The sequence below is a fragment of the Balaenoptera physalus genome (genome assembly GCF_965194825.1).
Source record: "Balaenoptera physalus genome assembly, chromosome: 7".
In the NCBI taxonomy this organism is placed as follows: domain Eukaryota; kingdom Metazoa; phylum Chordata; class Mammalia; order Artiodactyla; family Balaenopteridae; genus Balaenoptera; species Balaenoptera physalus.
Genome location: NC_138886.1, coordinates 80738028 through 80765581, shown reverse-complemented (window position 1 = coordinate 80765581; position 27554 = coordinate 80738028). Strand labels below are relative to the sequence as shown.

At 44.3% G+C, this 27554-nt stretch overlaps 1 protein-coding gene and 1 pseudogene across 10 annotated transcripts in view; one reads left to right on the top strand and one right to left on the bottom strand.

Annotated features, from left to right (window-relative positions):
* Positions 1–3866: 3866 nt before the first annotated feature.
* NFX1 (nuclear transcription factor, X-box binding 1) overlaps positions 3867–27554 on the bottom strand; it is a 79595-nt gene continuing 55907 nt past the window's right edge. For 2 of the 9 annotated variants that reach the window (XM_082467548.1, XM_082467550.1), the window contains exons 13-25: positions 27430–27538; positions 22986–23105; positions 20962–21041; positions 17481–17711; positions 16514–16587; positions 15627–15728; positions 15020–15061; positions 9370–9468; positions 8699–8765; positions 7454–7599; positions 6672–6776; positions 5366–5474; positions 3867–4530 (exon numbers count right to left, since the gene is read on the bottom strand). In XM_082467548.1, coding sequence (XP_082323674.1) covers positions 5402–5474; positions 6672–6776; positions 7454–7599; positions 8699–8765; positions 9370–9468; positions 15020–15061; positions 15627–15728; positions 16514–16587; positions 17481–17711; positions 20962–21041; positions 22986–23105; positions 27430–27538 — 1248 coding nt within the window. In that variant the 3' untranslated portion in view covers positions 3867–4530; positions 5366–5401. Of the gene's footprint in view, positions 4531–5198; positions 5475–6671; positions 6777–7453; positions 7600–7872; positions 8766–9369; positions 9469–15019; positions 15062–15626; positions 16258–16513; positions 16588–17480; positions 17712–20961; positions 21042–22985; positions 23106–27429; positions 27539–27554 lie in introns of those variants that run through there. The other 7 variants (XM_082467549.1, XM_082467553.1, XR_014265343.1 and 4 more) reach the window with 6 other exon arrangements.
* Positions 23113–26746, top strand: LOC309663565 (heterogeneous nuclear ribonucleoprotein A1 pseudogene; annotated as a pseudogene). The gene has a single exon. The product of its transcript is annotated as a heterogeneous nuclear ribonucleoprotein A1 pseudogene (transcript).

The window sequence follows — 27554 nt, the reverse complement described above, 5'->3', positions numbered from 1 at the left end:
CCCTGCCCTCTGGATGACAGAGTGCCCAGGGCAAAATCCTTGGACCTCTTCTCTTTCACCCTCCCTCCCAAAATGATTTCACCAGCCTTTAAATACCATTATATGCCAACAGCTCCCCAAATGAGATCTCCAGCTCAATCCTGTCTCCAGGCTTCAGACTCCCACAGACAACCGCCTACTGGACAGATTTTCGTCCTGCAAGCCTGCTCCTCCCACACTCTTTCCCATCCCAGTAAATGGCAAATTCAATCTTCCCGTTGCTCAGGCCCAAAACTTTGAAGTCGTTTCTGCTCCTCTCACACACCACATCCCAGCCGTCAGCAAATCCTATAGGTGTTATCTGCAAATCGCACCTAGAATCCAACCACCTCTCAGCATTACAGCAGTGGTTCTGACTGCTCTCCCAGCCTCTCCGCTTGCTCTGACTCAGCCCTACAGTCTAGTCTCAATACAGCAGCTGGGATGATCCTTTCCAAAAATGAGCCAGATCTTAGCATTCACTCCTCTGCCCGAAGCCCTCCAATGACCTCAAGGCCCCTGCTGCTCTCTCCTTTATTCACCCCCTTTTGGCCTGGTGGCTTTGCTGTTCCTTGAAGGTGCATGGCATGTTTCTACCACTGAGCCTTCACCACGGCTGCTCCCTCTGCCTGGGATGTTTTTCCTCCTGTGCCTATACTGTGTCTATCAATAAGCATAGAAAAAACAGTATTAAAAAAAGGATGAAAAGGTGATAAACTTAAAAGATATTGGTTATAAACTCATCTAAAAAGTTTTAAAGAGTGTTTTCCTGAGGCAAAGTGTTAAGTACTTCCCTCGCCCCATGCCCAGGCTCCTGGTTTGGGGATACACACTGCCCCCACGAGGGGGCAGTCTCATCTTCTGGGGGTCTTCTCTACACTGGGACATGGTATAGGCTTCCCTCCCACTTGTCCTGACCTGCTGGGCCGCGCAGTCTTAGTGACTCCAGGATGAGCTGTGTGAGCTGCCACTGCTCTGCCCAGGGAGTGGGGAGGACACAGGTCTTGGGGTCAGACCTGGTAGGAATTTCAGATCCCCAACTCACTGAGTGGTCTTGGGCAAGTGATCTAACTTCTCCAACCTTCGGTTTCCTCATCGGGAAAATAAGGGTACATACTTTATGGGGCTTTGAGGAGTAAAAGAGATGAGCACAGTACTTGGTGTATCAAAAGTGCTCAAAAGCTATTAGAAGCTATTCTTCTATTAGAAATTCTTGGGAAAGTGTGGGTAGGTGAAGACCCCTCACTCCCTCACCCATGTGGCAGGCTTGGGGTAGGTGGGGGGCGGGTGGGGGGTAAGGGGGGAGGTGACTGAATGCCCCAGCCCTTGCCAGAGCAGCTTCACGACTGCTCTGTTCCTTCCCTCCCTACGCCCTGAGAGACAGTCCTGGGACAGGCTCCAGAGGCTTGACCATGCTGAGATGCCACATGACACTGGGAGACCCTCCCTACCCACTATCCTCCCAAAGGCTCGCAGCAGGAGGCAGGAACTATCACCCAGCTGACAGGTAGGAAAATCAATGCCCGGACACTGGAAGCAAACTGCTCAGGCACAGGGCAAGTTGAGGCAACCAATCGGGGGTCCCGGCAGTTCAGCCGGGTTCTCTGCAGCAGGGTCTCCCAAGAGGCTGTGTGCATGAAACCTGGGGCTGAGGGCAGCCTAAGGCACTGGGAAGGACTCCAAGGGAACTGTGTGGGGAAGACAGCTCCCCCTTTCCTGAGGACGCAGCCCCTCCTGGCCTAGGTTGGGAAACCCAAGGCCTGGATTCTAGTTCTGGCCTGACACACAGCCCTTACAGCCCTGTCCCTTCTGGCTAGGCCTTTCTAGACTGGGGTTGGTCTGGCTTAGAGGATGCCCTGGGGATCTGTGAGCTCTCAAAGGCCACTGGAGACGGTATGGGACACCTGTGCTGAGGCCACGTGGGGAGTTTGGGAGGTAGAACTTTCCCGATGGCTGTGGCAGGTGTGTGAGTGAGGTGACTGATGAAGAAGGCAGGTCTGTGAAGGGGAAGGAGCTCTGGCCTGGCCTGGCCTGGCCATCCCTCCCCAGTTCTGGAAGAGGAGGCACACCGGCAGGTTTTCCTTAGAGAACAAGATCTCCAGGCTCTCAGGCAGGAAGCAAGGCCGGCACCACATGGCAAGGACTCCCCCAGACCTAAACCTCAGGACCCACCGTATGAGACTCTGCACCTCCCCCACAAGACTGACATTCCTTCTTCCCCTCCCCTGGCCTCTTCCCCGGCCTGGCCAGGCCCTGTCCAGGACAGGATGCAGAGCCACTTCACACAGACCCTGAAATGAGGAGGGCTGCTTTCATCTCCTTCCTGCACACAACCTCCCGCCACACGCCAGACTGTACCACTGTTGAGAGAAGCCAGCCCCGCTAGACAAGCCAGAGGGAATTCCAGAGTTAAGAACTTGGCCTCTGGAAAGCTCTGGCCCCATGAAGAAACTCCTGTTGGAGGAGACTGTGGGGCTGGAGGGGTAGGAAGATACCACCAGATTCTTAGGGAGCAAAAGTGGGGTCCTGATGCCCACTGGCTCCCTCCACGGAAGGGGTGGAGGTGTCTTTTCCTTTAGCCCACACTAAATGTAATTTACGTTGATGTGTAAAATTTTGTCTAAGGCCACTGCTTAGTGAAGAATCCACCAAACACATGAGAAACAGCTTCCCTTTGCTGAGGGGTCTGAGGTCCCTTTGGTGATCCAAGGGGGGCTAGCTCCCTGCTGAACCCTGGCAGCCTATCCTACCTCCTGGATCTCCTGAACCTCTTCCCTCTTTGCAGCACCAACTCCCGCCACCCTCTTCCTCTCACTTGGATCATTCTGGCAGCTCTTGGCTGGGTCTCTTGCCTCAAAGTTAGCCCTCCAATCCCTTTTACACACTCTGCCTGAGTAACAGCTCTAGGAACAGGGTGGGCAAACTAAGGTCACGGCCAAATCTAGCCTGTTTTTGAACAACCCACAAGCTAAGAATGTTTTTTTTTTTTAATTTCTAAAAGGTTGGAAAAAAATAAAATTATTTTGGGACATGTAAGAGTTCACTGAAATTCTGATTTGGTGTCTATAAAGGGTTATCACAACAGTCATGCTCATCCCCTCAGGTACTGTCTGGGGCTGTGTGCACACGACGGTGGCAGGGTTGGGTGGCCGCAACACAGTCTAAAGTATCTGGCCCTTTACAGAAAACCTTTGCCAACTCCTGTCCTAGGTCATCAATCCAGCCATGCTGCTCTCTGCTTAGGATCCTTCAGTGGCTCCCTGTGGCTCTCTACAAACTGACCCCCGTCCACCTCTCCAGCTTAACAACCGTCTCTCCAGTTGTCTGCCCACTCTGGACAACTAATCCTTCCTCAAACCTCCCACAAACCACAGCCCCGGGCTTCATGCCTTTTACCTTTACTCAGCATGCCTCTCTCCTCCAAATGGCAGTCTGCCATCTCAAGACTCAGCTCAAATGCTTCCTTCTGCTTTTGTTCCCCGTCCAGGGGTCCTTCCCCTAAGCATGAGGGCTAAGCCGTTCCTAGCATGCCACAAAAAACTCCTGGTACAGCCCTTCAGCTTTTAATAAACAGACTAATGACCTATTTGTGCCAGTCCAAACCATTTCATTTTATTTGTTCAGGTATGTGTCCCCCACTGGATTACTAACTGTAAAAGAACAGGCCATGTCTGTTTCCCACAGCCCTAGCACATGCTGGCACGGGTAGGGACGCAAGCATTCACCAGAAGTGCCCTGCTTAGCATTCTAATTTTTCACTTGGCTGGTATTATGGAGAAAGAAGATGCCTATATATTTTCCAGCTACTATAAACTTTCAGCACCTATAACAGACCAGGCACCTCCATGTACGTTATCTCATTTAATCCTCACAACCCTGGTGAGTTAGGTGATATCGCCACTCCACCAAGCAGCCGCAAGCTGTTACGTGGCAGAGCTGAAATGTGAGATCAGGTCTCCTGCTTCCTGCTGATTTTGAGATGCTCTCAATGTACAGTTCACCCACTGAACTCACTGCTTGAAAGAAGTAACAGATGCTCATGAGCTTCCTGTTGGGTGTGGTGCCACTGACCCTCTGCTAAACGGGCTCAGTTAGAGGTGGTTTTGTAGCTCTCCGTCTCTTCCCTCCAGTCACCTGTTCCCATTGCTGTACATCATGTCCTTCAAGGCAGATCATCTGGGTCAGGACCAAAGGGCAGCCCTGCTCTTCCTAGTAAAATTAAGTGCCAGGTTTGTGATGTCACTTCTCAATTCTCCTTCTGTTGCTCTGGGGCTTGTGGCTTGTTCTGGAGCAGAAGGAAGTTGTTGGAAGTCTGGCCTCCATGCTGGAGAGGTGCCAAGGCAAAGAGAGCCAAACGAATGTAACTACTGATGTACCTGCCTTAAAAGGAGCCTGAAGAATGCCTCCAGTGGGCTGCTGGCATAAGCCCTGGACTGTCCACATGGTTTTTTGAATATTCAAACAGAGGTCCAGAGCTCAGAGACAGGGAAAGCCAATACGGCTGCTGCAGGCCTGGGAGAAAGCAACAGAGGAAAGTTAAGTGTCCCAGAGACTCTTTCTCAACCAGAGAGGAGGAGTTCGGGCTGCACTGGTCAGTACGCAGAGGCTGCAGTGTGAACCCGCTGGAAGGAGGAGCTCGCTCTATGTCCTGCACCACCACAATGGATAGGCTAACCTGTCTGTCACCACACAGGCTCAGCGATGTGCTATGAGAGGCCTTCCCCCGGACTCCAGAAGACGGAATTCTGTAAAGTCTCCCGACCCCTCTCCTAGGTCTGGAACTGATGGTACTGAGGACCACTAAAACAAGTTCAGCTCGGTAGACCTACGAGAATTTTGGACAAAAGACTCAGCTAACACAGCTGGGTTTAACCACATGTGTGATTCCAGCTGTGGTGTACCAATTCAATGTTTGGTATTTTGGATTGAGAAGTTAGCCTATGTCTTTCCAAAGATAGTGATCACTTTGGATTAAAAAAACGAGGTGCACCTGATGCTGCAGGCATTTTCAGGAGGAGGATGGATAACTGGGACAACTGAGACCATGACTAAGGGACATTTTCAGGCTAAAATTCTGGTTTGACTGAATGAAGCCCAATGTTCCCCCAACCATCAGAGCGATCACGGTGGTGGTGTGAGGAGCCTCTGCAAATACGACTGAATCACTAGTGACCGTCTAGTTAGAGACATACTGAAACACTTTATACAGACAGAAGAGAGGACAAGGGGATTTCTGACACACTCATGCTTTGGATGTATCAGTTCAAGACAGTATGTGAGCTCTGAGTCCACCAGGCAGTTGGGAACAAGCATGATTTATCTGCTGGCAAAAGAGTCTCCACCCCACCTAATCATTCTTTTTTCTAAGTGCATCTTGATCGCCTCAGTCCTGGACATCAAAGTAGTCAATTACTGGCTCCTTGGCTATTTTCTGTAAATTACTGCTCCCAGGATTCCTGAAAAGCAAACACAGAATGATCAATCTTTTCTTGCTTGGGGGAAACAGATTCAGGTCTTGGAAAGTTCAGGATCAGCTGATTTACCATGTGTGAAGCTTTGATAAGACAGTGGGGTCCACATGAGCTGGTAACTGTTGAAATTTGGTGATGGGCACACAGGGGTTTATATTAATATATTATATTAATACCATTCTCTCTACTCTAAAAATTTTCCACAATTAAGTCTTGTAAAAAAAAATACAGCAAGCAAAGGAAAAAAAAAGATAGCATGTGATAAGCAGGCCAGTAACTTTACGTCCCCCAGGTGGTACTGGACACAGCTGTGGAGTAACGTGAGGAAACGCAGCCTGTGCTCCTGGGAGTCCAGGCCGCCTGCTTCCAGGGCTAGAGTGGGGCTGGTGCTGGGGAGCTACACGGCCCCAGGTGCTCCTGGCTGAGGCTGTGCCCAGTGGGCAACACCTAGTTGTCCCGTCCAGTTCCAGGGGAACACAGATGGCTAGGACGCTCATGGTGATCTTGCAAACTTCCCTACCCAGAGGTTCTGTGTAGGAGGTACTGCTAGGAGAGACCCCACTGTGTTTCCCAGCAACTTCCAGCAGTGTGGCCTTGTCACAGCAGGGCAGCCGGCCCCCTCCTGGGAAGGGAGAGGAAAGGAAGGAAGGATGAAGACCCCTCTCTGCTCCTGTCTGAGAAAACACCTGCCAGATTTGCTGCTTGCCAATGTGGTTTTCTTTTCTCTTTAAATCACGAACATATGTTTTTGTTGTAAAAATGCTTCAAACCATATATAAGCAGACAGAGCAAAACATGAAAGTTCCCCCCTTCACTGTCAACCGCCCCCTAGAATCCCACTTCCATCCCCAGAGTAACTGCTGTGGACCACATGAGGTTCCTAAATCATCTGGTGTGACAGACTGAATCCATTTCCCAGTGTCACCACCTACACCGCGGAAATTACGGCCAGTGACTGTGCCCCCTGGAGGGGAAGTGGGCGTTACAGACATCAAACTTGGGACCCCTCTGGAATGAACGTATGTGTCCGACATCTCAGTCAAACCTTATATATCTGAACACAGCACCCCAAAGCCAGGCCCAAGGAGGCCGCCAATGGCTGGTGCAGCCCAGGGCAGTTCAGCCCCTGCTGGCTTCTCTGCACAGACAGGGCTCTTTGGAAAGCAGCTGAAGAATCCTTACTTGTCTGTCTGATGTCTGTGATGAGGAATCGGTGGTGGAGGCCGTGACTGTATCTCCTTTTCAAGTACACCTGTCAGCGTGGTAGGAGGACAAATAGACTTCCCTCTGATAAAAGTAAGAACACAATGTATTGAAAAGTTAGAACTGTCTGCGGAGAGAGGCAGACAGCTGGAAATGCAGTCCGAGATTTTCACTGTGACGCTGCGTAGCACTCTCTGATATGACCCGTCTCCTCTCAGGCATGGTCAACTTTGTTTAACCCTTGTCCCTTTCACCCACCTCTGCTGGGCCTGCTACCTGCTTCCTCTCGTCTCACACTTGAGTTTTCTTTGTTGGGAGGTTCTTCCGACTCCCCCTGGTTCTGACAGTGATCTTAGGTCCTACTGTCCCCTCCTGGCCCACACTACTGCCTTGGTTTCCTCTAATGGCAAACACTGTTTACAGAGGATGCCTTGAGTCACAGGTCAGCATTCTTTCTGTTTCCATCACGCCAGGAGGATACAAGGGAAAAAGGGACAGATGTGATGGGCAGGTACCCACTCCAGGCCCTCAGGGTCTGACGTGGATTGTATCCTTTAGGTGTGTCTGGCCTGAGGACTGAGGCATGGGCTTTACTTTCTGGTTTGGACCTTTAGATCAGTCAGAATGGCTGGCCCAGAGGCAGACCTTCCACTTCATCTTCCAAGGAAGGAAGTAAGGAAAGCAAATATTGACCAGCCCTGTTTCCCAGGTCCAGCTTGCTCCACCGAGCAGTTCCTTCTGTAATGGCAAGATTCACCCACCTGACCGCAGTGACCACGACGTTGCGCTTCGGTTCACTGTCATAGCTCACGCTCTCCAGGCCGTACACTTGGGCCAGGTCGTGGATGATCCGGCGGTGGTCTCTGTTCATGGGAGGGAAGCAGTGGCTCTTCTTACTATTCTTTCCCTGTATTGAGGGAAAAGATGACTGATTGATAAAAATCATCTTGAAAACAGGATATGTCCACAGAGGTCCTTCCCACCATCCCAGAACAGTCTGGGTCAATACAGAGACAGCTGAGTTTTGAAGGCCCACAGCACACAGCATTTCACTGACTGCTAAGCAAGCCGAGGGTGTGGGAGGATGAGGGCTGATGCATTTCCTTCATCTCCTCTGTGAGCCACATGGTAGCAGTTGGCCGGGGTTAGAGGAACAGAGGGCAAGTAAACTGAGACTTACACGGACAGTGCAATGGTTCCTCCTGTGGGGCCCGTAACTGGGGAGTGAGTGATGTTCCCAAGAAATGACTAAATAAATTGAAGACTTATAAACAAGAAAATCTCACTTCCTATAAAAAGTACATTTACGCTAAAAATCATGAGTGTACAGATACAGACACGCAAGCACAGAAATACATTTGCTCAGGCTTCCTAATTAGGAGGGGAACAATGATTCCATTTTCTCCTTTGTGTTAGTATCCTGCTGGGAAGTGGGAACAGAAGGGAAGGGGATGAGGAGATGGCGGGAAGGAAACGCATCTTCCCAAGATGCGGAGCTAAAGTAGCCACCTCACCCTCACCCACAGGCCCCTGAATGAAGAGGGAGCCACCGAGGGGCTGGCTGCCTCCAGGACAGCTTCACTCTCTTGAAGGGGTCTGTGCCACTACCCATTCAACTTTTTATCCTCGCCCAACGGTTTCTCTCCTGCCTCTGGGGTACTAAGAACCAGTGTGTCCCATTATACAACAGCCCTTCAGAGATCTGAGGACCGAGCATGTCTTCCTAAGTATCCCTACTGAATCCCCATCATCCAGAGTTTCTTCACCCATTCTTAGGCACGGAGCTAGGATTTTTATTTACATTTAATATTATTGCAGTATCTTTTCTGAACCAGGACAGGGTTTCCATGGATGTTATAATGTATGGACTTTTGGGAGAGATAAGGATCCTCAAGGCAGCTGTGACTTTTTCCTGTAACTACTTTATACCGACAGTGTTTCCGGGACTTGACTTTTTTATCAAGCTGGCCTTAGAGACATGTACAACTGGATGTTTTGACTTCAACCTTATTCACGGCCTCCACAAGGGCTTCCATTTCCTTCTCAATGTCGCTGACAAACTTTAAGTCCTTCCTGAAATGAGAAATAACCACAGTTAATTTCATTTGTTTCTGATCTTCTGAGAATCCCTTCTACCCACCCTCTGCCTGTAAAGTGCAGGCAGTGGACAATGTGGGCAGAAAACCTGCAGAGGTCAGGAACTGTCAGATAACAGAAGGTTGACTGTGATGGAACAAAGGAAGAGAAAGTAAGAAAACAAATATGAGAAAAGGGAAGATGGAAGGAGAACTAGCCACCAGAGGGCCAGGAGACTGGAGGAAAATAAGACTTTTTACCACCCAAGTGAGGACCACCCATGTGATTAAGACCTGGGCAGACAGAGGTGGAATGCAGCCAGAGATCCTTCAATTCAGGCTAGTCCAGCCCTTGGGGGGGGGTCCCGACTCCTACCACAGGGCCCAAACACACACACACACACACTCTTTCTCCCCAAGTTCAATTCTTCAATGGGACAGTTTTGAGACACCAAGAGAAGGATTTTTATTAAACATCGTATAATCCCTTATAGATATATAAACTGGCTCAATCACAGAGGACTGCATATTAGTTACTACATCTTAAAAGATCAAACACTCTGGTAAGTCACAATTAAGAAAGTAGGTAACAACTTACATACCTAGCATCTTCTTTCAAACTGTCACTGAATTTTGACCCTGAAGAACGTACGTTGAAAGGATCAGAATCATCACTGATATGAAATGCCTCTGCTAATCGCCTGAAAGTGAGAGAGAAGTAAGTAAATGAAAGGAAAGGAGGGGGAGGAAAACTATCTCATAGTAACAGAGTGCCCACCAGGTCCTAAATTCTTTATACGTTAATGATCTCATTTCAATAAACCTAATTATTAAGGAGAATAAGAACAACTTGGGACAAGATATTGAATTGTCTTCAAAGAACAAAAAAAATAAGACAGATCTAGATGGTTCTGAGCAAGCTGTAGGCTGATACTGGGGACTTAGATTGTTAGGTGAAGAGAAGGCTGAGGGAGGGAAAGCACTGGGGATGGTCAGTGGGGGATGACTTCCTCTGAGGTTTCACCTAAACATCAGATACATAGACAGATAATATTAAAATTAATATCACTTTAGAAAATAAAGAATTGCATTTACAACACAAGCTCTGCATTATTTTTAATGTATTTCCTTTCAGATTTTTCCTCTGTAATTTTAAGTAGTTGCAATCAGTGTATATAAAACTTTGAATCTTTTTTCACCTTATTATTATGTGATTAGCATTTCTCATATTACTATTTGATTTTCACACTCCCTGTATTAATAGCTGCATAATCTTCTAATTATATACATCCCACATTTTACTTAAACAGTCCCCATTTAGGTTTCTTTTGTTTATTTGTTTTTTCTTGTTTTGTTCTTTTTCTTCTTTCGTTTTTTAAAATTTATTAAAAAAATTTTTTTATATCCCATTTAGGTTTCTTCAACAGTTCTCCAGTTTCTCAGTATTATAAGTAACACAATATCTCTGAACAAAAAGCTTTTGAGATTATTTTTCTGGAAAATGTTTCCAAGGTGTGGGATAACTAGGTTAAAATGGTATGGACATCAGACCCTTGATCATCATGGTCTAAGGGCTCCACAGTGCTGCTTCTGTTTTGACCAGCAGTATGTGAGCTTCATGTCACCTCACCAACATCCAGGTATGTATGTCATTTTTTTGTTTGTTTGTTTGTTTTTAAAGATAGATAAAATTCAGCTTAGCACTTAGTACAATTTTCTTTTACACAGAGATAGGGTTCTCTTACATGCTTCATGCCCATAAGAATTTGGTTTACTGTTGCTAGATTTTCTAATTTTTTAATAGAGGTTTAATTTTCAAATTTTTAAGAGAATTCCTAGGGGGGAGATATTTCGATGTTTTGATTAGTTGGACACTAATTCAAACACAAACACCAATAAAACATCAGTCTGTGGGATGAATATGGCCAGCCAGTTTTTCATTTTTGCAATGGAGCATATATTTGCAACTTTATTTTTCATTTATCTATTTTTTATTTTGGCTGTGCTGGGTCTTCGTTGTTGGATTCTCTCTAGTTGCAGTGCGCAGGCTCCAGAGCGCGCGGGCTCAGTAGCTGTGGTGCGTGGGCTCCAAAGCACACGGGCTCAGTAGTTGCAGTGCGTGGGCTTCTCTCTAGCTGCGGCATGCGGGTTTAGTTGCCCCACGGCGTGTGCGAATCTTAGTTCCCCGACCAGGGATTGAACCCATGTTCCCTGGATTGGAAGGCGGATTCTTAACCACAGGACTACCAGGGAGGTCCCTATTTGCAAGTTTAGATGGCATTTTCCCTTTCAAATTCACATTTCTTTCTTTTTTTCTTAGGTCTGTGAGTATTTAAGAAAAAATCCTTACATAAAGGGTCATTATGTGATCATTCAAAGATCGAGGAGAAATTCAAAAGGTTTTCAGAAATAGCTAGTTCTAATCAATAACTGACATTTGCCGAGCATCTACTATGGTTTAGGCTTGTGCCAAGAGTTTTATGTATATCTTCTTTAATTTTTTAATTTATTATTTATTTATTATTTTTATTTTTGGCTGTGTTGGGTCTTCGTTTCTGTGCGAGGGCTTTCTCCAGTTGCGGCGAGTGGGGGCCACTCTTCATCGCGGTGCGCGGGCCTCTCACTATCGCGGCCTCTCTTGTTGCGGAGCAGAGGCTCCAGACGCTCAGGCTCAGTAGTTGTGGCTCACGGGCCCAGTTGCTCCGCGGCATGTGGGATCTTCCCAGACCAGGGCTCGAACCCGTGTCCCCTGCATTGGCAGGCAGATTCTCAACCACTGTGCCACCAGGGAAGCCCCTATCTTCTTTAATTTTAATGTATAATCCTCATAACAACTCAGGGAGGTAGGTACTATTATTGTCACCATTTCCCCAAATATTTAAGAAAATTAAGGCTTGGAGAGATAATGTGATTTGCCCATGGTCACATTGCTAATTGATTTGTGAAGCTAGGATTCAAATCTGGGCAATCTAAGCTAGAGCTCTGGCTGGCTCTAACTACCATGCAATACTGTCTCAACTACACAAAGGTGCATTTCCATGTTTTTGAGACCTTCTGTGTATTCATCACAGCATTTCTGAATATTCAGGACTCTTAGTTCACATTTTGGAGTGGAGAACAATGTTACAGTTCTTAAGGGACAAGAGTTTTCAATAGCAGTTATTACAAAGTTACCATAAGGGTCAAACCAAGGGAAATTTGGGCAGTGCTATTAATCATCATTTTACCTTCTATACATTTAGCCACCTAAAGAGGTATTGTTAACAACTGTTGAAAGTCAAACTTCTAGGTAAAACAAAACTGCACTTTGACTGCATTTGTCTGTTTCTGCTTCACTTTTTATCTTGAAAAATTTTCAAAGAAAGATAAGTTACAAGAATATTACAATGAACTCCTACATACTCTTCAGCTAAATTCTCCAAATGTTAACATTTTCACAGAGCTATACCTTTAATCTTTGTTGGAACCAGAAAGTTTGCCAGTCATTGAATAAATGCCCCTTAATCTGATAAGGAGTATACTCAAATAACTTACAGCAAACATCATACATAGTGGTGAAATACTTAAAACCTTCCCTATGAGACTGGAGATAAGTTAGAAATACCTATTATCACCACCCTTCATTCAACACTGTACTGGAGGACTGCCGTGGTGGCACAGTGGTTAAGAATCCGCCTGCCATTGCAGGGAACACAGGTTCGAGCCCTGGTCCGGGAAGATCCCACATGCCATGGAGCAACTAAGCCCGTGCGCCGCAACTACTGAGCCTGCGCTCTAGAGCCCCTGAGCCACAAGTACTGAGCCCGCATGCCACAAGTACTGAAGCCCACACGCCTAGAGCCTGTGCTCCACAAGAGAAGCCACCACAATGAGAAGCCCGTGTACCGCAATGAAGGGTAGCCCCCGCTCGCCGCAACTAGAGAAAGCCTGCGCGCAGCAATGAAGACCCAATGCAGCCAAAAAAAATAAAAATAAAATTAATTAACAAACAAACAAACAAAAAAACACTGTACTGGAGGCCTAGCCAGTGTAATAAGGCAAGAAAAAGATAAAAGTTAAGAATTAGAAAGAAATTAGAAGAGGACATGATTGTGTACATGCAAAATCTAAAAGAAGCTAAAGATAAGCTATTAGAAATAAGTAATTTAGCAAGGTTGTGAATACAGGTCAACAAATATCCACTGTATTCCTATATGCCAGCAACAAGCAATTAGAGAATTAAATTTTAAAAGTGATACAAGAAAAAATACCAGTTATAAGAGCATCAAAATACATCAAATAGCAAGGAACAAAATCTACTGAAAGATGTACAAAATCTATATAAAGAAAACTATAAAATATCATTGAGAGAAAACATGACTAAATAGAAGGATATACTTTGCTCATGGATTAGAGGCCTCAATATTATAAAGATGTCAAATCTCTCCAAACTGATCTATAAATTAAATACCAGCTCAATCAAAATCCCAGTAGTTTTTTTTTTTTGCAAATATTGATAAGCTATTTCTAAAATTTAAATGGACATGCAAATGGCCAAGAACAGCCAAGACAATCTTGGAGAAAGACCATGTTTGAAGAGATATGCTACCAGTTATAAAGGTACAGTAATTAAGATAATGTGATACTAGCGCAATGCAATAGAATGAGTTCAGAAATAACCCATACACAATATGAATACTTGATTTAAGACAAAGGTGGCACTGCAGAGCACTGGGAAAAGGATTTCTTGATAAATGATGTTGGTCAAATGAATATTTGTATGGAAAAAAATGGAATCATCAACCCTCCTTATACCGTGCTTAGAAAAAAAAAAAAAAAAATTGGTCCAGGTCAACTGTAGATCTAAACGTGCAAGGTAAAATAAGGCTCCTAGATAATAACACAGAATATCATCATGACCTCAGGATAGGCAAATATTTCTTAAACGACATAAAAAGTACTATTCACTAAGGAAAAGACTGATAAACCGGACTACATTAAAATTAGAAACTTCCGTTTATCAAGACACCAGTTAGAGAGTGAAAAGTGAAGGCACGGAGTGTGAGGAAAACAATATATAAAACAAAGGACTCATATCCAAAATATATACAGAATTCCTAGTAATCAATATGAAAAAGACAGATGATACAATTCAAAAAATAAGCAAAGACTTGAATAGGTACTTCACAAAAGAGGATATCCAAATGGCCAACAAACATATGAGGAGGTGCTCAACCTCACCAGTCATCAGGCAAATATAAATTAGAAGCTCAATGACATCCAGTTATACATCTACAAAAATGGATTAAAATGAAAAAGACTGACAATTCCAAGGGCTGACACAAACAGAGAGCAACAGAGAGCAACGGAAAATATGACCCTGCTCGTGGGAGCGTAACTGGTACAACCATTTTGAACACTGGTCAGCAGAATCAATTAAAGTTGAAAATATGCATACCCTATTAATCAGCAATTCTACTCCTGAGCTTATATCCAACAGAGATGAGTACATATATACAGCCAGGCAAGTACAAGGATATTCTTAAAAGAGCATTATTTGTCATAGCCCAACACTGATAACAACACATATATCTATAAGCTATAGAATAAATGATGATAAATTAATATAATAAAATATCATGCAGAAATGAAAATTAACAAAATGCTGCTACATGTAGCAACAGGAATGAACGTCACAAATGTAATGAAAGAAACCAGACAAAAATAATACAACAATATGATTTCATCATTTACATAAAGTCCAAAAGCAGACAAAAATAACCTAAACTGTTAGAAGTCAGGATAGAGGCTATATCTCGGTGGAGTGTAAGAGTGGGTTCTCATAGTTTTCTATCTCTTGACCTTGGTGCTGATTACACCACTGTATTCCCTTTGTGATGACTATACATCAGTATAGTTCTGATCTATATGAAGTATATTATACTTCAACATAAAAGTTCATTAAAAGAATTTTAAGCCTCTTGTCTCCATTGGAATCAGGAAGTCCGCCAGTCCCTGAATTAGTACGCTTTGGAGCATGTGATGTTTACACTTGCCTGAAACCACACAAGTTCATGTTTCAGAAATATGCTGAAATCACCTAACTGGTTTATCCTCAGACACTTCGATTCTTGATGACTGAATTTCTCCTGCTCCCCAATAGCAGCAAAAGACTCAGAGCAGGTGCTGAATGAATGCTTGAAGGGTTGCTCCCTCCCACTAATTTCACAGAGCTCAAGGACAATTAGATAAACAGCAGTTGAAACTACTTACTTTCTCCTTTCCAAGGCTGAACACTCCTCATCACACTCCAGCCTTGAGAAGCAAATGAAAAAAAAATTAAGTCAGGGTACAAGTTTCACAGCTCCTACTCAGCAATAAGTTCTTAGATGGTCAACCTGGAGACAGAACAGACTGGCCAAAACAATGGCTGAATGAGGTCCTTCTCAAGGACAGGTGCACAGGCCTCTGAGTTACGGGAGACTAGGAGTCCTCAGAAGGGCTTCAGAGTGTCCCCTGGCTGCTCAGCCCCCAAAATGTTCCTGGCGCCCCCGCGACAGCCCCACCTCCCTCTCTCGACACAGCAAACCACTCTGTTCTCTGTTCTCCTGTGGGCTGGAATGGACACGTCAAGGTCTCTGCTTCCTCTGGCTACTGTCTGCAGTGAGGCCCAGAAAAGCCTCCTCTGGTCTTAGCTGTATCCCGAGTAGGACTCACTGCATTGGAGTGGGTGTGGTCTCTTAATATCAGATGTCTGTTGAACACCTACTGTGTGTGTAAGGCTTTCCTGTTGCACAGTGACACAAATGAATGGTTCCTGCCCTTTGGAAATTAAGTCTAATGGGAGAAAGAAGGCACAGCTACACATTAAAAAAATTACCTGGCTTGGTGAATTTCCTTCTTAGTAATTAACTTGCTGATCTCCACTGAATCTCCAAGCTGCATGTCTGTTATTTTGGAGGCCATGGAAATAGCAGCTATTCTGAAGTATAAAAAAGAAAGGGAAGAAAGGCGCTGCAGTTTCACAAGAACCTCCCCATACCAGGCACACAGAACACTTCTTTCAAGGCAAATCTACCACTCGACAATCTGTGTGGCCTTGGAAGCCCATCTATTATGAACTATCCACACGTTTATGTGGTATCTCCTCGATTAGACGCTAAGCAGCTCCATAGGAAATGAGGTAATCCATTCCTCAGTACCCCCTTGAGCATCCGGGCCAATGCCAGGCACTCAGTGTGTATTCAAACACAGTCAATCTGATGTCTGCATACTCCTAGAGTCCCATCTCCATGGTGCATCTCTGCATCTATTCATCCATCCATCCCTAAACACCTCCACTTCTGTACGGTGTGACCACACAGGTCCCAAGATTTCAGGAGGCTGCAAAGACAACTCACAGAACAGTCAGAACCCCCCAGACCACAGCCGGAGCGCAGGACCTGGTCCTGGCTGTGCCCCAAGCGGTGGGACGCTGAAGCAATGCACGCAACTTCAGGACATCTTCCCTTCTGATCTCATGGTGTCACAAGACCAAAAGGGAGAGAGAGAGAGGAAGGAGGAGGAGAGAAACAAAAAGGTTATTTTACAAATTGAAGTTAGGGAAGGTAAGGTACATAAAGCAGTACTTTTTCTTTTAACCAGAAAAACTAGACTCAAGAAAATTTATTTAAAAAACCTTCCTTAAAAGTTGCAAAGATCCTACAATAAACTCCTGTATACCCTTTACCTAGACCCATCAATTGTTAACATTTAAGTAGCACTAACCTTTGATAAGTACTGGATGCTTCAGAGCAAATCATGATTTCTTTTCTTCGTCCACATTCACACTGCAGCTCTATCTGAAATAAGATTAACATGTAGCAACTTTCAGCCCATGGTAAATATGTGAATGGGCAGGTTTCACTTTTAAAGCCTCTCTCAAACCAAACCACGGCAGAGAATAGAGAGACAGTGAGTGGCTACCTTCCAAGACGGAGGAGCTAACCACACATGCAAAGTGTCAACGTGGTGGCTGACATGCTAGGAGAGAAGTGTCCAGTCGACAGCGCCCCTTACCGGGAATGACTTCTGTCCTTAATCCTGCCTGAAGGGGCAGGCCTAGAATGAAGTTTTTACCACTGAACCAGAGGTAGACACTTGACCCAGGACCAGCCAAGGTCTAATCGACTCCACTTCATCCCTCTGCTTTCACCTCCTCGGGGGGGAGACCTTGCTTAATCCCTCAGACCAGCTAAGTCCCTCACTCACATGTTCTTGTGGCACCCCCTACAAGGGGGTAACTACTCCTTCACGACATTACCAAAGTCACAATTAATTATCTGAGTAATTAATTAGTATCTGTCCCTCTAATTAAGGGAACCACGTGTCCTCTGTTCACTGGTGGAGCCCCAGCACCTACCACAGCATTACATCTTATACAAAATAGACACTTATGTATTTGTTGAATAAATGGAGTGGACAATCAGAGGCTCTCTTGAGAATTTGATCGAAGGGAGACAGAAACTGGTCAGGTGGCAGTGGGTACTTTCTGAATTAAAAGACCATCTCAAGCTTGGCAGATAGAAGTCTGTACAATTTACTCCACCTTTCTCTTGTTAACTTAACTTGCAGTTCCTTGCAACCAAAGACCCCTGGTAAGGATGTGTGCCCAGGTGCCACTGTAGGCAGTTCTGGACTCATCAGCAGCCCCAGAACCACAGTCAGTGCCCCACCAGGAGCCAGGATTACTCACCTTGGCTTTGCAAGCAGTCACAGGGCAGGGTGAGCTGAGGTGGCAAGGTGCCATACATGGGTGGCCACAGTCAGCTCTGGAGATGGTGCAGGGCTGCTTGCAGACTTCATCCACAAGACACTCTCCTTTGTGACAGAGTCTCTGACACCTGTGCATCCCACACGGTAGCGTGGCACCGCAGGGTAATCCGCAAGAGATATCAACCAGGTGACAGGGGATGTTGCTTCGTAACTAGGAGAGACAGAAGTAGCCAGATTCTCATCTCCATGCAGGATTTGGGGTGGATTTTAACTTCCTACTTAAACATTTCTGAACTTTCAAAAAGAGCATGTTTTAAAAAAAGTTATTATTATTTTTTATATTTTTATCTGAAACAAAAATCAGGCTGTTTTTCAAAGTCTGAAAGGTTAGTTTGAAAAGAAAACAAACCTGAACCTTATTTAATAATGCTTGTTATGGGACTTCCCTGGTGGCACACTGGTTAAGAATCTGCCTGCCAATGCAGGGAATATGGGTTCGATCCCTGGTCCGGGAAGATCCCACATGCCGCGGAGCAACTAAGCCCGTGCGCCACAACTACTGAGCCTGCACTCTAGAGCCCCTGAGCCACAACTACTGAACCCACGTGCCACAACTACTGAAGCCCGCGCACCTAGAGCCCGTGCTCCGCAACAAGAGAAGCCACCGCAGTGAGAAACCCGCACACCACAACGAAGAGTAGCCCCCGCTCGACACAACTAGAGAAAGCCTGCGAGCAGCAACAAAGACCCAATGCAGCCAAAAATAAAAAAAATAAATAAATGCTTGTTATGATCTAAAAGGATTTGTTTTAGCAACCGAGTGTGACTTGCAACATAAACTTCCCAAGATGGGTAACAAGCATGTGAAACCAGATAACTAGGGAGTTTCTGAAAATTTTATGACTAACTGGGAGGATCAGGTGATCTTTTCCCTCTGCAAACAGCTAGGGCACTGAGTTCACAGAAACCCTGGGGGTGGGGGCACCCTTGGCTCATGGTTTCAAGACTGCTTGCAGGGCTGTTTTATGTAATTAATTACTCAACTCTCCTCACGTCTCCCAACCCATGATCTCCATAGTTTTAGACAGCTCTGTCATTAAAAAAAATTAAGAGGCAACAGACCGTGGACCAACCAAATCATTTTTTTTTTCTTGAGAAATTGCCTCCATTCAGGATTCTTCACTCCAGGAAAAAGATGCTGGAATTTTATTCCTGTGGAACCAAAGGTTACTCTTAACGTATTCACTCAAATTCTTTTAAGAACCCTCAAAATGAGGAATATACTTCGACTCTGGTGACACATAACTTGTACTCTTGAAGAGGCCCCCAAAGTCTAGGACGTACATGCTTTGGAATCAGTATTTTGGTAGAATGTAGTTCCCAGTCATTAAACACTCACCTATTCCACCACTGGGATAATTTGTGCACATGCTATGCCCTCTGTTGTCCCCTCCCCACATTACTTGCCTATCTTCTCACTGTCCTTTAGGATGTTACTTATGCTACTTCCTCCAGAAACACCTTCCCTGGGTAAGGGCCCCTTCTATCCCCTTCAGTACTCTGTACTTCCCACATTACTGTACTTTTTTTTTTTTTAGTATTTATTTATTTATTTGGCTGTGCCAGGTCTTAGTTGCGGCATGCAGGATCTTTTAGTTGTGGCATGCAGGATCTAGTTCCCCGACCAGGGATTGAACCCGAGCCCCCTGCATTGGGAGCACAAAGTCTTAACCACTGGACCACCAGGGAAGTCCCACACACTACTGTACTTACAATCGACTGTTTACACGTCTGCTTCCTGCCCCAGAGTGAAGGCTCCACAAGGGCAGGGGCGGCACCTGTCTTGTTCATTTCTGAATCACCCAAACCTAGCCTGTTACCTAGTACATAGCAGGTATGCAGTAAGTATTTGTTGACTGAAGTCCATCAACACAAAGATGACACATGGATGTCTTAGAATGGTTACTCTCAGAGGAAGTGAGATTTTTAGACGAAGAATAAATACCAAGGATTATGACTTGAGAACCACTGACAGGAAGTAAGTGGAGGAAAATGTGTCCATCAAGATAAGAATACTGAAAGCATATTGTCATAGTTGTCAAGAGTTTCAAGAAATGTTGGCCAACATGTTACAAAGTAAAAAAAGCAGGTTACAAAACAGTATAATCTTCATAGAGTAGGGGAAAGAGTGTATCATACATGCCTGGAAGTCTATACACCAGGATGTTAAGAGTATTTCTTTCTGCATAGCAAAACTGTACTATCTTAACTGTCTACAATGAATATGCATTTTTAAGATAAACAAATCTTTTTAAAGTGTTTCAAAGTGTCTATAGTCAGCGGTGCCAAATATAGCTTAGACACTAAGAATAAGGATGAAAGTCCTTCATGGCAATGGCAGCAAGGAGGGGTAGGTTAGCCTGGAGCAAGGTGTACGGCCGATCACTCAGGATGGAGAGCTGCGTAGGGAGTAGAGAGAAGGAACGGTGGCAACTGGTGGAGAGCCCACTCTCACTCTTGGGATATTCTCACTGTAACACCTTTCCCCAGACTAGCAACCCCTCCCCATGCTGGCTAACCTAGAAGTTGTCTCTGAACACGGCTCATGCTCTCAAGGCCAACTGGCTGAGTTTCATTTGATTGTAACCAGATTAAAAATGAGAGCAGGGACTTCCCTGGTGGCACAGTGGTTAAGAATCCGCCTGCCAATGCAGGGGACACGGCGAGTTTAAGCCCTGGTCCAGGAAGATCCCACATGCTGCAGAGCAACTAAGCCTATGTGCCACAACTACTGAGCCTGCACTCTACAGCCCATGAGCCACGACCACTGAGCCCGTGCGCCACAACTACTGAAGCCCGCGTGCCTAGAGCCCGTGCTCCGCAACAAGAGATGCCACCGCAATGAGAAGCCCGCGCACCACAATGAATAGTAGCCCCTACTCTCGCCGCAACTAGAGAAAGCCCGCGTGCAGCAACGAAGCAGCCAAATAAATAAATAAATTTATTAAAAAATAAACAAATAAAATAAAAATGAGAGCAGAATAGACTCAGAATGCTACCTACTGTATGATCCCATTTATGTGATATTCTGAAAAGGCAAAACTACAGGGGCAGACAACAGATCATTGGTTGCCAGGGCCTGGGGGAAAGGGGAGAGTAACTATGAAGTGGCCCAAAGGAATGTCTGGGGGTGAATGAATGTTCTACATCTTGACTGTGGTGGTGGTTACATGACTGTATGAATGCTTTTGTCAAAATTCATAGACTTGTACACTCAAAAGGGTACATTTCATTTTATGCAAACTATACCTTAATGAAAAGAAAAAGAAAAAAAGTGGCAACAGCAAATCTCTGCTCCTTGCAGTATATTTATTTTGAGAAACAATGAGGCTAACCCTCTTAACGAAATCCAATCATAAATCTCTGGTTGGAACAATGAACACTTGAGAGAGAAAACTTACCTCATGTTTGCCCATGCACCATTTCTGAGTTAGAAAAGTACAAGGGGGACACTTGTCCTCACTATGACAAGAATGATACACTGTAGAAAGAGAAAGATAAAATTAGGAGTAATGTTTAAAATTAGGAATAATGTTTAAACATAGACTATTACACATATTATAATGGCATATGACATGGAACTTTTAAATTTCAGAGCTGAGTACTTTTTAAAATGGTCACTGGAAAGTAAAAGTAGTTGGCTTTATATTAAAGTGTTGAAAGATGAGCATGAGTGAGAAAAAGAAACCCAACTGAGGGGCGAGAGACACAGAAGCAGAGAAGGAGGCAGTTTTTCTACTCCGTCTCCTGTGGCACTGCCACATGGTCTGTCCACATTACTCAGCCATTCTTTTGGTCCTACCTTACACAGCAACTGCTCCCTTTTGTTGAGACATCTTTGTTATCTCATCTAACATGCTTCCTCTGACTCCTTTCAATTTCCTTACTGCCTGGAAGAGGCAGTTCATTCAAACTCACCTCCTACAACAAAGCCTTCCTTGGCTGACCACACCCTGCCCTGAGCGCTCTTGCTCTCCCTGACGTCTTAGTTCTTACACAGATGGCTTGCTGCCATGCTAGCTGGCCCTTCTTCATGTATTGGCTGGTTGTGTCAAATGTATTCAACTACCATCTTCTTCCTCTCAGAAACAACAGAACAACCTCAAGGTCATGAGGTTATTTTGACCTTCCTTCCTCTGACCCTCCCTCTATGTCTGACACCATGCTGGATATACAAGAAACACTCAAGAAAAGTTAAGTGAACGCTGAACGAAAGCAGGCTAAAACAAAACAACTCACAAATAGTTAAGTTCTCACTATGGACATCAATCAGCAGGATTTGGACTTCCTTTGTAACATCTGCAAGTGACTACAAAGGAAGTGAGTACAAGTGAGTGGGTGAGTATCTGCTTGGACATTAACTTCATGCTGGTGTGAACACCACAGCAAGGGCTTGCAAACTAAGCTGGGAGGGCCGTCTTAAGGTCTCCAGGAAAGGAGGGACTTTTCACTTCATGAGGAATTTACTTAATTCTTTTTCACTCTATTAACTTAAAAAATTGAGAAATGCTTATCTATTTGTCAGACTAAATCATATGGCCAGATTTATTGTAAGTATCAAATCCAGTGACTTAAATTATTTCAGGTTTGCCTCTGGGACTTGGTAAAATGAAATGATAGGGCCAATATGGTCCTAGAGGAAAGCCAGTGACTAGACTGGACAGAAAATGGGTGATGTCAAGTAGCTATTTATCTGGTGTCTACAGCAGCCTATCACAGAAAAACTGGAAACAAATGTCCAGCAACATGAAACTGACTGAATCAGTTATGGCCCATCCATGTAACAGGACACTCCACTACCATCTAGAAAAATATCCACTGATAAGGAGATAGATTAAAATTACAATAATAAGAGGGAAAAAAATCCAGTTAAAATAAATTCATTAGGATCCCACTTTTATTTTAGGAAAAAAAATGCAAATATATATTTTTGCCCATGGAAAAAGGCCCTGAAAAATACACACTAGGGCGTAATTCCTAAAAGGTAACATAAGAGATGATTTAATTTCAATCTTTTGACTTTATCTCTATTTTCTTTCTTTCTCTTTTCCTTTTTATGTAATAAACATATATTGCGTCTACAACAACAACAAAACCGAATTACTTTTAACTTTACAAAAAGATGCTTAACTTTGAAATATGCACCAGAAGTGGAGGCCACAAAGAAAGAAGACAAGACCAGCTGGGGATTCTCCCAACCCTTTGGGTGTGTTTGACATCCACAGAGTAAAGCAATGGAAGGCACTGTGATTCCCAGCTGTGGCCCAGATCTCAGACCCATCTTTACAGAAGCAGCCCCTGAGCACAGGGAACAAGGAGGGGCTACCACAGTGTAATCTCAGAGCAGTGAAGACCATCATGCAACATCCTAAATGACACAGTGTGAGCAGGCTGTGAGGTGTGGAGGCAAGGAGACAGGACCCACCTGGATGGTCACATTCATGGACTCTGGCACAGGTCTGGGTACACTCAGGCGGCCTGGTACCACAGGGAACTGGAGGGTAGATCACTGACGCGCCACAGTGGCAGGTTAATTCATCAAAACCTGGTGAAACAACAGGTGAAACAAAACAACCCTTCATGAATTTGAGATGCGCACAAGATAATTACACACACACTTTTTTTTTTTTTGGCTTGTATTTTTAGAGGAGAATTTTTTGGGGGGCTGCTCTTTTAAAAAAGGTTTTTATTTCATTAAAGTTGAGCTGCCGGCAAAGTGTTCAATTTTTACTTGCAACAAACTTTAAGTCCATGAGTATCCCAAGACATTTTTACATGTATTTTATAAACAAAAGATCTACAGACCATCTCTTTTGACAGAACAGGAGACTTCCACTAAAGAAACAGATTCTTTTTTTTTTTTAACTTTTTAGTTAGGAGTCACAGGTAGTTAACAAACACAGAAAAATATGCTTTTGAATATAAACCTCAGAGAGTCACTGAAGCCATTAAAAAAAAAAATTCTTACAAGTATAACCAACACCTATCATGATAAAAATATGAAGTTGAGATGAAGCCAAGAGCTACGTCTGAGTTCACTAGGCGCAGTTCACAAGCCCAATCAAAATGAGAACTCACATGGGGCCTCCAACAAGCGGTCCACTTTGTCAAGAGCTCTCCTAACCCTCAGACCCAAAGGGGAGCTAGTTCTTCAATCCTGGTCCTCGGTAGAGGCTGGGTCTTTGGCCATGGTTCTCAACTAGGGACCAAGAGTCAGAAAGCCCAGGCCCTCCAGGATTCCTCTACCCACTGCTCTTCTCCAGTCAGCACTCTCCAGAAAACTCTTTAGAGGCTACACAACGTGGTGGAAAGAGCCCTGTAAATATAGCAGGAGACTTAGGCTTCTAGTCCTGGACCTACTTCCCACTTGTGCGGTGACTGCGGGCAGGTAACTTAACGACTCTGAGATTGCTTCCTTTTGGCCAAATGGGGATACCAAACTTTGACCTGTCCACTCAAAAGTTTATTGTGGGGGTGGGCTAATATATGTGAAACAGCTAGGTAAAGAGTAAGAGGCTACATAACTTGTTTCTACGGAACTCCATGTGTGTGATTTATAACAAAGCACTTAACTCCGTTTTGAAATATGGTAGGCCTAGTATTCCACAGAAGGTATGTTGGGAAACCCTGATCTAGGCTTATCTTTTAATGTAGCAGTTCTCAAAGAGTGCTCAGTTGACCCCTAGGACTCCCTGATCCTTTCAGGGAGTCCACAAGGTCAAAATTATTTTCATAATAATACTTAGATACTATTTGCTTTTTTCACTATGTTGACATTTGCACTGATGGTGAAAAAGCAACAGCTGGTAATACTGCCAGGGCATTAGCGCAAATAAGGCAGTAGTGCCAAACTGTAACTGTTGTATTTTTCACTGCCACGTACTTAGAGTAGATAAAAAACGACAATTTAACTTAAGAAAGTCCTTGATGAAGAAGAAAAAAAAAAAATCTTGACCCTTAAATACATGTCTTTCTAATATTCTGTGGAACAAAATAGGGTATCTGCTTCAAGCACTTTTGTTGCACACAAAAATACAGTTGTCCCTCAGTATCCTGGTGGGAAGGGATTGGTTCCGGGACCCCCATGGGTACCAAAATCCAAGAATGCTCAAGTCCCTTATATAATATGCTGTAGTATTTGCATACAACCTATGCACATCCTCCTGTATACTTTACATCATCTCCAGGTTACTTATAATACCCAATGCAATGTAAATGCTATATAAATAGTTGCCAGCACAAAACAAATTCAAGTTTTGCTTTTGGAACTTTCTAGAATTTTTCCCCTTGAACGTTTTCAACCCACAGTTGGTCGAATCTATGGATGTGGAATCTATGGATGTGGAATCCATGGATGTGGAACCCTCAGATATGGACAGCTGTCTGACCTCTGGTCATTTTAAAGAACTGCACTTTTCTGAGTCGTCAGCTGAATTGCTGAATTAACTTCTTTTTTCATAACACACCATTTTCCTTGAAAAAGTGACCGACAAACTATGATTATTCAGACTTGGGTATTTTGGCAGACATTGTATCAAAAATTAGCAGTGAGCCCATCACTTTAAGAAAACTGAATTTGCTGCCAACGATAACATTCAAGCTTTCAAGTGAAAATAGAATTTTGGAAAATACGCGTTTATCACTATGAGCTCGACAACTTCCTAATACTTTTCCCCAGAGTTTTCTGATGGGATTGGTAGTGTTATAATGAATGTGAGTTTTTAATATTATAACACAAGCAGACCCCATCTTAGGATCACTGCTTACATCCCAAGTTTCATACATTCAGGGACAACAGAGGAATAACTTCTTTAAAAGTCTCAATAGCTTTTCTGCTGTGAACGCTGCCGAGTAAGCAATCATGGAAGCCTCCCCCCTCTACTGCCATCGTGTCTAAGTTAGAGTCTCCCAAAGAGCCCGAACAGCTGCGGAAGCTCTTCATCAGACGTTTGACTTTGAAACAACCGATGAGAGTCTGAGGAGCCAGTCTGAGCAATGGGGAACGCTCACAGACTGTATGGTAACGAGGGATCCAAACACCAGGCGCTCCAGAGGTTTCAGGTTTGTCACATATGCCACCGTGGAGGAGGTGGATGCGGCCATGGATGCAGGGTCACACGAGGTGGATGGAAGAGTTGGGGAACCAAAGAGGGCCGTCTCAAGAGAAGATTCTCAAAGACCTGGTGCCCACTTAACCGTGAAAAAGATTTTTGTTGGTGGCATTAAAGAAGACACTGAAGAACATCACCTAAGAGATTATTTTGAACAGTGTGGGAAAACTGAAGTGATTGAAATCATGACTGAGGCAGTGGCAAAAACAGAGGCTTTGCTTTCGTAACCTTTGATGACCATGACTCCGCAGACAAGACTGTCATTCAGAAATACCACACTGTGAATGGCCACAACTGTGAAGTAAGGAAAGCCCTACCTAAGCAACAGATGGCTAGTGCTTCATCCAGCCAAAGAGGTCGAAGTGGTTCTGGAAACTTTGGTGGTGGTCGTGGAGGTGGTTTTGGTGGGAATGACAACTCTGGTGGTGGAGGAAACTTCAGTGGTCGAGATGCCTTTGGTGGCAGCCGTGGTGGTGGGGGATATGGTGGCAGTGGGGATGGCAATAATGGATTTGGTAATGACGAAAGCCATTCTGGAGGTGGCGGAAGCTACCATGATTTCGGCAATTACAACAATCAATCTTCAAATTTTGGACCCATGAAAGGAGGAAACTTTGGAGGCAGAAGTTCTGGCTCCTATGGTGGTGGAGGCCAATACTTTGCCAAACCACGAAACCAAGGTGGCTATGGTTCCAGCAGCAGCAGTAGCTATGGCAGTGGCAGAAGGTTTTAATTACTGACAGGAAACAAAGCTTAGCAGGAAAGGAGAGCCAGAGAAGTGACAGGGAAGCTACAGGTTACAACAAACTTGTGAACTCGGCCAAGCACAGCGCTGGCAGGGCCTAGCTGCTACAAAGAAGACATGTTTTTGACAATACTCATGTGTATGGGCAAAAAAACTCGAGGACTGTATTTGTGACTAATTGTATAACAAGTTATTTTAGTTTCTGTTCTGTAGAAAGTGTAAAGCATTCCAACAAAGGGTTTTAATGTAGATTTTTTTTTTGCACCCATGCTGTTGATTGCTAAATGTAACAGTCCACTCATGAAGCTGAATAAATGTGTCTTTTTAAAATTGTGCTGTGTAAAGTTAGTCTACTCTGAAGTCATTTTGGTAAACTTCACCCCAACAATGTGAAGTTAGAATTCCTTCAGGGTGATGCCAGGGCCCATTCGATTAGTCTACTCTGAAGTCATTTTGGTAAACTTCACCCCAACAATGTGAAGTTAGAATTCCTTCAGGGTGATGCCAGGGCCCATTCGATTCGTCTACTCTGAAGTCATTTTGGTAAACTTCACCCCAACAATGTGAAGTGAGAATTCCTTCAGGGTGATGCCAGGGCCCATTCGAAATTTATTTACAACCCACTTGGGTGGAGAAGCCATTGTCTTCAGCTGAACTGACAGTTACTGTGTTGTGACCTGGAGTTCACCGTTAAAAGGGTCACCCAAGCAAAGTTATGGAGTTTTCTGGTTATTAATATGATTGTTGGCACATCCTATGCAATATATCTAAACTGAATTATGGTACCAGATAAAGTTATAGATGGGAATGAGGCTTGTGTATCATCCATTATCACGTGTAATCAATAAATGATTTAATACCCTCTTTTAAAAAAAAGTCTCAATATATCTGAAATACTAAGGCTTATTAATTCAGTAATCCATACCAACCTAAGAAAATCAATCACTCAGAATATATCATTCCTGACTTTCTAGAAAACTCTATATAATAAAGTATACAGTGAAGACACTCACTAGCTTGCCAGCATGTTTGGCAGTTCCCACGATGACAAGGTTCTTCACATCTATGAAGGCCACAGCGGAGTTTCCTCCCACAAATCAAAGGACACTTGTGCTCCTTATCCTAGGAGGAGAGATAT